Below are 12,974 nucleotides of genomic sequence, written 5' to 3'. Positions count from 1 at the left end.
TAATAAAATATTGTTTGAATGCATTCTCTGTGTGTAATTATTCCCAAAATAGTAGTGTCATGTGATATGGCATGTTGTGTAATAATGTTTTTCTGTGACTCTAGAAAAATGGCATGGGCTTAATCAGGCAGAGGACAGTGAAAGTGCTTGTGGAACTAGGGAGGGGGTAGTGAATAGGCTAATGCTTGTGTAACTTGGATGATTTCATGCATTTTTATTAAGAAACAACAATTTCTCCACAGTTTTTGGTTTGAAACGATTTCTCTTTTTTGACACTACATGGCTGAGGTGTTATTATTGTACCCCAACTCCTTGGAGCACAATAAACACCTCACCTTTACAGAAAATAAGAAACAGTGAAAAATCCTCATAAGCAAACCTAATGCATCTGCAAATGTTCAGTTCACCTTACCTTGTTAGGGCTTATCAAATCAAAATGTTCCCACATAGGGGAAATCCTCCTCTTTCTCGCCGGCTCCATCCTACTCCTATCCTGTCCTCGCGCTCCTAAATCTCCTATCTATCTATCTCTCTCCTAAACTCTCCAAACACCAAACTAACTGTCTCAAACTAAATAACCACTATCCAAACTCTGCTATCCAAACTATCAAAACTCTATCCACTCTCTCAACTGACCGCAACTCGCCTACAACAACCCACATTTTGAATGGAGCCTGTGGGGATTCTAAAGCTGTCAAACCCCGCGCCAAACTCTGAGCCACTTCCCGAAGCAGTCACGTGGTACAGCCGGGCAGCGAGGCTTCGGACGTCATCGTTTTTGGCTCCTCCCCTAAATGAAGCAAGCTTCGATACGCGTTTACGGAAACGCCCCCTCCATTACTCGACACACGCCTTGAAGCCTCGGCACATCACGTAACATCACTAGTAATTTGCGAAACATGTTGTAAAACTATTGCCACAATGGTTGTACCACAAATTTATTTCACCGCCTAATCAGACTATTCTTTTACATGGCGTTCATAGCCGCGCTGCCGCGGTAGAACTAGTCCGTTAAAGTGAAACCTGGAAATGTAGGTATGATTCATTTAGTGCTATGCAATGGGAAAAATGACTCAAAACTACTCATTCTTTTTTTTTTCTCGGTCTCTGTCGACTTTACGATACACACGGACTCTTTGCCATAGCAACTGACAACATCGCAACTTTATGTATCAGGATTCAGCACCAAAAACACTCAATCATTACCCCATCGTAGAACAGAATATTCAGTTCCTTACAGTTTTATGCTTTTAGACTTGGTGTGTATTTTGCTTTTATTAATAAGTGATCACTGTGGTAGATTAGCCACCGCTGCTGTTAGCCACGCTAACAGAGCGGTGGCTTATTAGCTAATTTAAACACCTGCTCTACTGATGATCTGTCAGTTTAGTGTAGATAGCCGTTTTATTTTTAAGCTGAACCATAACACACCTTATTCCACAGCACATCTATTTGTTAAGTTTGTCAAAGTCAAGCATAACTGACCTACTTCCCTTTCCCTTGCAATTTTTTTTCTTAGTTAAAACTTATTTCTCACCTTGTTATCTAGTCATAGTGTGTGGACAGTTCATAGCAAAACATTGCATCCCTTTTTATATGAGTTTACATTTAAGTCTAGCAGGGAAATGGGGGCGGGAACTTGCGAGGCTGTCATCCTGCTGCAAGGAGTCTAGTTTAAAATAACATTGGACCTCATTTAAGAATATCGTGATGTATATCGTGTATTGTGATATAGCAAAAATATATCAGGATATTAGACTTTCCTCATATCCCCCAGCCCTAGCTGAAATAGATTTTTTTGCCTAACGTGCCAAAACGTATGCAAAAGAAGAGAAGCACATCAGCCTGAAAAGTCCAGCTACATCATGGTGGATATATCGAAGAGATTCCAGTAAGACAATGGCAATAAAATACACAGCCAGAGCTTAGGGGAACAGCTTAGATCAGGGATATCAAACTCCAATCACTACAGGCTAATGTCCTGCTGTTGTACTTTTAGGTCCCTCTCTGCTTCAACAAATATTTGTCATTAGTTAAAATGCAGAACTTAACTTTGTGTTGAAGAATCAATTCAGACATAATTAATTCAGGAGTCTTGGATCATGGATTTATCCCATTTTGTCTGGACTGTGATTTTATACCCCTGGTTTAGATCAAATGGCTATGTATCAGAATGGCTAAGCTTAAGCCCATATTTCAGCTTAGAGCATCTGTGGCAAGGCTTGGAAAATCACTATTCATTGACAAGCTTCAATATCTGATGGAAAGTTTCCCTCAAGGATTGCATTTATTTCTACAAATGTAATGAATACAAATGCTTTCCACATTTCAGATTTGTTTATAAAACAGTTTGAAAACCATGTATCTCTTTATTCAAATTCACAATTCAGCACTGCTTTGCTATCACATCAAGCTGCAGTAAAATTTCTGGTTGTAAATAAACAAAAAGGGAAATTTAAAGGTTAAGGGTGCTTTTTTGTAAGATATTGTTGTATATCCACAATGTTTCAGCACTTAGATTTGGAAAAACACTTTGATATATTATTACGATTATCAAACTTATGCGATTAACAACAGACGCTTACTGCATGTACCGGAAACTCAAGACTCTAAAAGCAAATTAACAAGGTTGCAGGGCCATTCTGAAATGTACTGTATTGAAAGGTCAGAGCTGACTTCATTCAATTGTCTTTAGCCATTTTGTGTCTATTGATAAAACAAAAGTGTATTGGATTTGACTGTAAGCAGGGCATGGTTTGCAGCTTTACAGGAAGAGCAGCAAAGTTTGTAATTGTTCACTCTATTTTCCACATTTGCTTCAGTTATTCTGGATAAGCTGAATAAAATGATGAAAAATAAATCTGTCCCGGTTTCCATTGTTTAGGAAGTGTTCTTATAACATCATCCCATGGCAACCTCCATCCCTTTTTTGTTTTGGTTAAATAGCACCGCTAGGGACAGCTGGTGCCGCCCACTGTTTACCTCGAAGCACTCAACCTCTAATCAGTTCACCGTATTTAGATCACGATCTCTTTACACTTACTTTTTGCGTGGACATATTGCTACATCAGCTTTTATGTAGTTCTAGAAAATCTGGAAAATAAATTCAGATTCCAGATGATTTGCTAGACATTAGCTTGAATTTTGCACCAAGAAATTGTCGTACTAAGCCAGGAGGTCTGTCACACACAACCTGTGATTGTGCTGTGCGTCTTTTCGTTTGTCTGACAGACCCTGGCTGGGCCAGTATCAATCGAGGGGTTCTGATCTGTGATGAGTGCTGTTCAGTCCACCGCAGCCTTGGCCGCCATATTTCCATAGTAAAGCACCTGAGGCACAGTGGATGGCCTCCAACACTACTCCAGGTAAATCTGAGAGCTGAAGACCGTCTCTAGAGGAAGTAGGAAAAATAGAAGTTTCCTGGATTTATGATGATGAACTTTGACTGAATCATCTCATTGATTTCATTGCAGATGGTTCAGACTTTGGCCAGTAATGGAGCCAACTCTATATGGGAACACAGTCTCCTGGACCCTGCACAGGTGCAGAGTGGTCGAAGGAAACCAAACCCTCAGGACAAGGTCCAGTAAGTACACGACTTTAAAATACATAAAATTACACGGACACTTAAATTATTGGCCGTTTGCCAACATAATTAATGTTTTCACTAATGAAGAGCTGCTTCTCTAAGTTGATACTTTATATTCTGCAAAATGTTGACCTTTATTTATTATTTATGGTTCTGCTTTCTTGCAATTCTTACTCTGCTCTCACAGACTTTTTGTTCCAGTACATTATTTGGCCTCTTTTGTGTTGAAATGTGTTTATAGGAGGGTCAAAACAACAGCAACTTGATCTGAAGGAAAAAATATTTTTGTATTTCTTTAAAATTGTATAAATCTGGAAAAAGTATTCCCTTTTAAAACTCATTGAATTTAAGATTTGCAAAAGAAGTAGGATAACTGTTGTATCCCACCAGCTCTGGTTCAGAGACCATTTATCTGCTACTGGAGTGTATATACAAAATGTGAAAATAATCCTTGGCTAATAATAAAAATCCTTATTAGGAGATTTTAGTATTGTTTTTTTTTTTTAAATCTAATAGGAAGGCATGAAAGTGGAAGTAATAGAAAGTTCTTCATGGTCAAAATACAACAATTTTATTCATATTGGCACTTTTACTGAACAGAAAAGCATTGGTTTTGCAGCTAAATTGTGATTCTAAAAGATATTTTGCAACAAGAAGCAAGGATAGGGATTGCAGAGATTCCCTAAACCTAATTTCCAGTTTTGTTATGGTCTGCCTTGCTCATACTTATTTTGCTTGTTCAGACATTCCAAGGAATACGACACAAATCAATCAATGTTAATTTTGTTTTAATTCATTTCAACAGTCATAATGTATCAAACATTTAAATGTGCTGCAGGTTCTGTGATAGGAGTTAAATGTTTTAATTCAACAGAAAATGAAAGGACAACAATTTCACCCCCATCATATCAGAGCATATGTCCCTTTATTTTATTGTTACCAAACTCATAGAAATGTAATTATTTGCAGACCAAAAAATAGTTTAGTTTTGAAATATTTTGCCAGCTGATCACCAGAACAGAGTATATCAAGAGCAAATCTGTCAATTTTGATCAGTAACTAGCCAATGGATTGGTTAATCATTATTCAATCTTTATTTGACATACTACTACTACATGTGTTGCCCTGGGAACTATCTTTTTGCTAATTAGCTCCTGTTCTTCTCTTGTTCAGCACCGCTAAGTCAGAGTTCATCAGAGCCAAATACCAGATGTTGGCATTTGTGCATAAGCTTCCATGTCGAGATGATGATGGTGTCACTACAAAGGATCTCAGTAAGGTAAGGGCTCAGTATTTCACTTCTATTCACTTAGACCCTTCTTTCTAAATACAATATGACTTTAGAGCACAGACAATCGCCTGTAATCATTTTGGAAAGAAATTCTGATGAGTTTGCTGAAAAAATTATTCAGTTATTTAAATTACTTATTTAATGCAGAGAATTGTGACCATATCATCTATTTTTCTCATAATAACTCTTATCTTTCTATTATTTTCAAATCCCTGTGAAAGTGTGTCTAACATTGGATCTTAGAATATTTCAGATTCTCATAATCAAGTCGGATTCGATGTTCCAGTTAAAACTAAAAGTATCTTAACACTGATTCACTTTTTCTTTTTAAACTGTTTTATTTATTAATTATTTTTATTTTGTTTGTTCTACCACATTATTGTTACTAATATATTACAGGTTTCAGTTTGAACAGATTTTTACATCCATAATGGAGAAGTAATTATTTTTTCAAGTGTACAAGTAGCACAGACAGTAGTCTGCGAGTCAACAGCAGGATAGCTGTTGTTTCTCTCACTTTAAAGCTGCTTGTAGCAGAGCAACAACTTCTTCACTGCAAAAATTTGCACTTTGTTCTTTGGAAACTTGTTTGTGGCGTTTATAGTTGTAAATGCATCCTCTTTCAAGTGATAAGATTTTAAAATTTTTATCAGATGAAAAATATCATGACTTGTTACAACGTGTTATAATCCATCATCCCACTTTTTCACAGAAAATAAATACTAAGACAGTTAAATTTATACAGAATCAATAAACAATTAATAAAAAGAAATTCACTAGACAAGACTTGAAAAGTCAGTGAAAAGAAGCAGAAGACGCCTGAAATGGACGACTTCTGACCGACGAGTCCACGGACGTGTTTGGCTTTGATCGGCAGCTTCAACTCTGGCAACAAAAATATATCAATTGAAGTGTTACTGAAGAATAACAATCCTGGAGAACGATTTATAATTTTTAAATGGTTCGATGTTGAGAATGGTGATGATTTGAGCTGTTGAGTCATTAGTAGTGGATCCGACTCACTTGGTGAACTAAGAGTGGTTTATCCCTCTAGCACTAAGAGCTCCTTTGATCCATTTTGTTTGCTTACTGAACCTTGGATTTGCAAATGCAAATCGAACCCGTTTGAGTGAACTTCAGACTGCTTTTGCTTCTGCCTTCTCCATATTTTAAGAAAGAAAACAAAATTATTTGACTACACTTTTATTAAATTTTCTTCAATTGATCTCTTCATAAACATTAAACCATCCATTGACTGAAACCTTAAAATTGACATGAAGCATTTTTCTGTCTTACCTTCAATCTGTTTTTGATAAAAATGTACAATTATAAAGTTTATTACCTAGTAAGTCAGAGTCGACCTTCATCACCTTACATTCAGCTGGTGGGGTAAGACATTCGGTGGTTATGAATAGTTCAACCCAATTAGCAAAGATGGACCTATTCATACTGTGAAGCAGCAGGCCCAAGCTCCAATGCTGCTTTTATCCACCGTTCACACACAAGTGCGCACACATTCTGTCTTCCTTATAACCCCCCCACAGCAGGATGTGTTCTGGATGACACAGCAGGATGTATAATGATCCTTGATGCTGGGGAGTTCCAGCAGGTTAATAAAAGACTGCTGCCTCGCCGTTTCTGCTCACTTCATGTCCTCTCTGCTTTTATTTGCTAGCAACTTCACTCGAGTGTGCGGACTGGGAGTTTAGAGACGTGTCTTCGCCTCTTGTCCCTCGGTGCTCAGGCCAACTTCTTCCACCCGGTCAGGAAACAAACATCCTCTTGCTAGCTTTAAAAAAAAAAAAACAGCAGCAACCAGCTCTGTTCTGTGATTGTTTTTAGGCTAAATTCATCGATGTGACTTGTGTTTGTGTCTGTCTTGATGCTGCAGGAGAAAGGCACCACCCCGCTTCATGTCGCAGCAAAGGCGGGACAGATCCTGCAGGCTGAGCTGCTCGTTGTGTACGGCGCTGATCCTGGAGCTCTTGATATCAACAGACGCACACCGATGGACTATGCTAGGTACAACTGAAAACACAATCATTGGAAACGTGATTGTAACGTTGAGTGAACGAGAAGAAAGAATTATGTTTTTATTGTTTTCAGGCAGGCCGGCCATGTCGATCTAGCAGAGCGTCTCGTAGAGTGTCAGTATGAGCTGACGGACAGATTAGCCTTCTACCTTTGTGGCCGGCGACCAGGTAATCATTTTACTTGATCGAACAGTCCTTTAACTAAAACTTCAGTTTGAAGTGAGGTTACAAAGAAGAAAAATGGTCTGCTTTACTGGAAAAGGATGAAAAATAAATTCCACTTCGTTATGCATGGACCATAACACGGCAAAGATAGTCACCAATAACTGAAGAAAAACTGGACATTTCTCCAAAGTTTCTGATAAGACAAGACTGACACATTTGAGTTTGATTACAAGACAGAATTGAATATCTAAAAGAATATCTAGGTCTAGCTAAAATTTCCCAAAACCTTGTGTCTGATGAAAGCACCTCTTGAGCCACCGTTTCATGATGTATATTTGGTTTTAAGAAGCCAACAACAAGACACTGCATTACTAAAAGATTATAAGAATACAGGAAAAAAACGAGCGTGGTAGCATTCTGCCTTAAGATTATGTTTCTTGGACAAGAGGTGTCCTCATAATCTGATCAAAGATAAAAGTGGTGAAATATTGACAGATGAAGATGTGGGATGATGTTGAACTCCTGCTAAATGATGTTTACATTTATCCAACTGGGTCATTGGACATCTTTTATCTTCTATTCCTTTTGCCTTTTGAACAAGTTTAATTTGTTCTTTGATTTGATTTCACAAGATAAATGCCACATCAAAAATGGAAAACATTTTTGAAATATTTATGGAAATTATTTCTACCATATAGAAAATTGTCATTTTAGCAGGGATGTGTAGATTTGTAAGCTTCTGTACATTCTGTTGTAGCTTTCAAACAATCATTGAGTCTCTACCACTCTTTTTTTTTTTTAGATCACAAAAATGGCCACTATATCATTCCTCAAATGGCAGACAGGTATGGACCATGCCCTCATTTTTTATGTTTGAAACTGATCTCATTGTTGCCCAAATCTTTTTAATAGCATGAAGAATATCTGTATTTGCACTTGCAGCTGCCTAACCTGATATACAGTAGTTTTCATTCAGATGTTAAAAGTGATGCAGTTTATTGCTCTTACCACATGGTGTCCTCATAGTGAATGTGTAGAGTTAGTCAAAATTGAAATATGATGGTTTAATAAACTACTTAAACAGAAATTTCTTAATATTTTCTGTCAGAAAACAAAATTACAACTTAACCAGTTTTACCCATTTTACTGATGTGAATCTGGTTTCTAAGCCGCCATCTAACCTCCCTCTGCATCTGTTCTGTTCTGGTGGTTGATTCTTTGTTATAACTATTAAAGCTGTTTTGATGTGGCCTCTCTTCTCCTTCTTTCTCTCTTTCTTCCTTTTTCTCACTCTTCCTCTATTCTCTTCTCTTTCGCTGCGCTTGGTGGAGCCAGAGCTCGTCCTAAGTGCCCGACACAGAGGTATCTTTACTTTCCTTGTTTCTCCCTTCCAAATATCTCCTCCTCCACTTGTTCGTATGTCTGTGTTTTATACCAGTATAGATCCATTTAAAGCACACAGTACTAGATGGTCCGATTAATCAAAGGCAAAGCAAACATTTCTACTTGTTTTATAAAGGATTTAGTGTTTAGAGGACCTCCAAAGAGGAGGGTGTTCTCAGGAAAATCCCACCTGAAAGGTTTTACATCTGCATGTATATGTTGACATCTGTTGTTGAATCATAGTTTGTTCTTAACTTAACCTTCCTCTGGTGTTAGCTTTCTGCTGCCATCTGTAGTGTTAGCGGGTCATTTTGGACCCGTGTATTAAATCAGCCATAAAATACCCTAAAAACAATCTTTTATCATCCAATGTTTTTCTTAACTCTTGTTTAGCTGGTTGGGCTCCCTCATCCATGAAAAGATTGGTTTTAATATTTTTTTGTGGCCCCCTGGGCCTTTGTTTTAACAGCATACCCCTCGTTTTCAATGTCTAAAAAGTGGTCAAATGAACCTTAAGAGAAGAAGGCAACAAAATAATCAGTTTTTCTGTTACCTGAGTGTAACTGAGAGATATTAAAACACATTTCTTAAATGTTCAACAAAAAAAAGATTTTAATTTTAATATTATCAAATATAGTAACATCTATGGTGTTTCGGGTCATTTTGGACCCGTATATATTTACTTCAAGAAAAGGGCAAAACCTCTGGCCCTGGGTTGAACATCAGTGGAAGGAGTTGCACCCATCTCTCCCAAACATCCCTGATGGGAGCAAGCTTGTCAGATTTTGCTCTGGTGTCTCGATTGTCAAATCTGAGGACTCTTGAGATCATCTGAAAGGTCCGAAGAGACATTGTTGCCCGGAAAATATTTCTGCCCGTTGATGCATCCCAGAGACTCTCAGTTGCCTCATTGCTGGATCTGTAAACTTCAGCAAGGAGGAGAACACCAATGTAGGCATCCAGGTACGTCTCATCAATGTCTTTCCACGTGTTGCCATGGACTTTTTTCCCCTCAAGGTTTGTCATAGTAATTATGACTTTTTTTAGTGACAATGGCAAAAAAAGATCAAAGCACGTCTTGATGTCACTTACTCTTGTCACAGCAAACCTCGTGACCCCAGGGGTCATTTTGATGATGTTTGCAGCAGCTGTCCTTCCATGCTAATCAGGAGGAACTGTGCTCCAACGGATGTTGCCACGTTTGGATTGGAATGATTCAGCAGGAGCAGCTTCAGCACCAGTGACCTCCTCTTCAGACTGATTAGTTGTGTCTGTTTCTTCCAATTGGTACTCCACATCATCTTCGTTTTCAGAGGCCTGCTCATCTCGATCGCTAAAATCCTGTGTGTCCTCTGCCTCATTTGCAGCAAAGATGTGATCCAAAGCTTCATTTACAGTGAATCTTCTCCTCATTGTTGCATCCTGTGAATTGGAGATGTGTACTCTGCAAGTCACCACCTCTACACTCAAATGGCTTGACAAGCCTGGATATGTCTCCCTTTGTTTGTTCTCACAAAAAGGCAAAGAGAAAAGCCCCTAAATGAAGCTCAAGTGGTTGGAGGAAGAGGCTGTTGGTTGATTGTGTGTTCATGATTTAATTTTTGGCATTTTTTATTGTTTTATAATTGAAAATTTTAACCGGGTCACAAATGACCCGAACACCACAAAAGTCATTTTTTTCACCAGAGCACTTTATAATTTAGTAAAAAAAAAAAAATTGATTTTACTTTGTTTAAATGGAAGTCCCTGACAAAGTCAAAAAGTTTCAACGCAAAAAACAAATGTATGAAGTACTTTTATGCATGCTAAAACTCAAAACGGGTCCGTAGGGACCCTAACACCATAGGAAGGTTAAGAAATATTATATTTTGGAATGAATAAAGGTCTTCGTGCTGATCTTGTGTATCAGGTGTAATGAAGTACCCGATTCACTCAGAACATCATAAGATGAGATTTAACCAATGTTTTTGAGAAAACTACAAGACTTCCTTTTTTTTGTTCTCATAAAGAGAGTAATGTTAGAGATTGCAAATTTGTTTTAAATAGGCCTGAAAACTCCCTGGGATGTATAAAAGTTCCTACATTAATATTGCATTTATGGTTTCACAAATGGAATAAATCTTTCATGAATCCCAAAGCGAGTTTTTAAAGAATCATTGTTCAGGATAGAATTACACAGATGTAAATCTTTTAGATTTTGAACCAGGGTCGATGAAATGCAGTTCATATTCGCTAAGACTAACTTCATGGTTGTTTTCCAGATGTGTTATGTCGCTTTATTTGCTTTGTATTCTGCCAAATACTTAGATTGTACCCAGATAAGTTATTTAAACTAGCCGAAAACTAGCAGCTATTTCATCAGATTAAGTCACATACTTAAAACACATGGACAGCAATCTGTGAGAGAATTTTTCTACTTTGAGATTTGATATCGTTCCCTGTTGTAACTTGGAGTTTGAGGACGAAGATCTCCTGAGATGTGACGATCTTTTTTTTTTTCATCAATAGTCTCCTTAAGCTCAGTTTTTATTTGAGACCTAATGGATCATGTCACCATCTACCTGCTCCATCCCTCTTTCTTTAGAACAACACTGATGTTTTCTTCTTACCTCTTCCTCTTGTCTCTATTTTCATGGTTTCCTCCTCCCATCCCTCCACTGTATTTTTATTTTGTATTGTGCTCACGAACACTGTTTGACTATAATTTTTGTATTTTGCTTTTACTCAGTCTTGACCTCTCTGAACTCGCCAAGGCTGCCAAGAAGAAGCTGCAAGCTGTAAGTTTTATTTTGAATAGTTGTATTGCTAATAAAACATTTATAGTTAAAACATACACTATGAAAGGCATCATCATTTTTGTCATTAATATTGAAAATTGTGGTTCAGTATTTGTGGATTTAGCTAGTCGCTGATTTTTTTCATATATCTAAAATATACCAAGGAAAATGCATCTGGGGAAACTCAAATACTTCGGCAAATTGCTACTTGACACGCTGTTGACTGGTTTGTGAGGCAGCCAATCCATGAACGACATTAGTTGTCCTTTGTTTTTTTTTTTGGCCAAGAGCAGATATGAGGAAGACTATACTCAGTAGTCTGGAATTTAGTAAATAGATTTAATTTTAGCAAACATAAACTGACCAGAAACAAGTAAAGTTCAATCTGATTTGATGTCAAACTGTGAGGGGGGGGAGTTATCCCTGTTATGAAATAAAGACTTTTGTTGAAGGAAAAGTCTTTCCTTCAAGTTATATAACTCATAACAGAGTTATCCCTGTTATGAAATAAAGACTTTTGTTGAAGGAAAAACAAATACGCTTAATGCTGCACCTCATTTTTGCTTCCTTGCCAAATAATTTTTTCTTAAGGTCCGTCTGTGAAGTGTTGTGGTTTGCTAGCAATGAAGCCTCATAAATCTACCCTGGTGTTTTCATTAGACGTGTTCTAATGGACATTTAACATTTTATTGGCAAATTGTTTCTGTGTCACAGCTCAACAACCGGTTGTTTGAGGAACTAGCTATGGACGTGTATGATGAGGTGGATCGCAGGGAAAACGATGCAGGTGAGTGCTGTCCTTCATCACTAATCTGCTTTCATCTACAGTAACATACAAATATTAAATACCTGTGGGCAGTTATGGCAGCAAAACTGAACTTGAAAGTAAGCATTCGTAGGGTGGAAACATTGGTTAGAAATATAATGTTTTTATTATACAAATGCCCTACATAATTTTAATCACTTATCCAAAACAGCTTGCCTACTAGCTCAAGTCTTGTCAGCTGCATTTTTAAAATGGAGTGCGACTTGTTGTTGGTACCTCTTCTCTGCTTTAAACTAACTTTTTGAACTGGTGCGCTTTACTGAAAGTGCTAGTTGTGTGCACCAAAGTTTACAGCTGCATTGCTTTTAATGGCGCCCTACCCTTAAGTTTTCATACGTTGGCTATTCTTGCTTTTTGTGATATTTCTAGACAGCTAAATTGTTTTTTTGTAAGTAGAATAAACAAATTCAATAACATTCTTTGAGCAGTTTCCCCCATAAATCTCCAAACTTTCTACTGTTGAACAAGTGAGACAGACAATGGGTTTTGTTTTTCTTTTAAAAATCTGACACCTGTGCCTCATTGAAAGTATAAAAATACCTCCAGTCCATCAACTTATCTGGCTAGAAGGAACGAAAAATGGAGAGAATGAAAAAGAGCCTTAATGCAGCAGGGAGGGAGCTGGTAGGACGGGCTGAGGAAGAGGGAAAAGCGCTTGTTTTAGAGGAAGGCCAAATGTGGTGAAGGCAGGAGGAGAGTCGGAGCACGGAAGTGGCTCTCTTCTCCTCTTCCTACATGCTCTCTTTTTTTTTTTGGCTGCTTCTTTCATCAACAGAAATAAAATGTTCTGACTGAAAAGCTGCAGGTAAGTGTCTCAAATACACACTCACACACACACTTTAATCTGAACACAGTGAGCCAAGCTGCACACCAGGATGCTAAATTGAGTTTTCGGGTGTTCTCTACAGTT

General features: G+C 37.7%; 1 protein-coding gene across 3 annotated transcripts in view; it reads left to right on the top strand.

Moving 5' to 3' along the window:
- Positions 1 to 12,974, top strand: part of git1 (G protein-coupled receptor kinase interacting ArfGAP 1) — a 29,362-nt gene that overhangs the window by 4,436 nt on the left and 11,952 nt on the right. For 2 of the 3 annotated variants that reach the window (XM_032545139.1, XM_032545141.1), the window contains exons 2-11: positions 3,232 to 3,365; positions 3,474 to 3,586; positions 4,763 to 4,868; positions 6,556 to 6,642; positions 6,772 to 6,902; positions 6,987 to 7,081; positions 7,881 to 7,923; positions 8,414 to 8,440; positions 11,190 to 11,238; positions 11,953 to 12,025. In XM_032545139.1, coding sequence (XP_032401030.1) covers positions 3,232 to 3,365; positions 3,474 to 3,586; positions 4,763 to 4,868; positions 6,556 to 6,642; positions 6,772 to 6,902; positions 6,987 to 7,081; positions 7,881 to 7,923; positions 8,414 to 8,440; positions 11,190 to 11,238; positions 11,953 to 12,025 — 858 coding nt within the window. The remainder of the gene's footprint in view (positions 1 to 3,231; positions 3,366 to 3,473; positions 3,587 to 4,762; positions 4,869 to 6,555; positions 6,643 to 6,771; positions 6,903 to 6,986; positions 7,082 to 7,880; positions 7,924 to 8,413; positions 8,441 to 11,189; positions 11,239 to 11,952; positions 12,026 to 12,974) is intronic. The other variant, XM_032545140.1, reaches the window with a different exon arrangement.

The sequence above is a fragment of the Xiphophorus hellerii genome, chromosome 18, assembly GCF_003331165.1.
Source record: "Xiphophorus hellerii strain 12219 chromosome 18, Xiphophorus_hellerii-4.1, whole genome shotgun sequence".
Taxonomy (NCBI): domain Eukaryota; kingdom Metazoa; phylum Chordata; class Actinopteri; order Cyprinodontiformes; family Poeciliidae; genus Xiphophorus; species Xiphophorus hellerii.
Note: the sequence above shows the minus strand (reverse complement) of the source record. Positions and strands in the feature narration are given on the sequence as shown.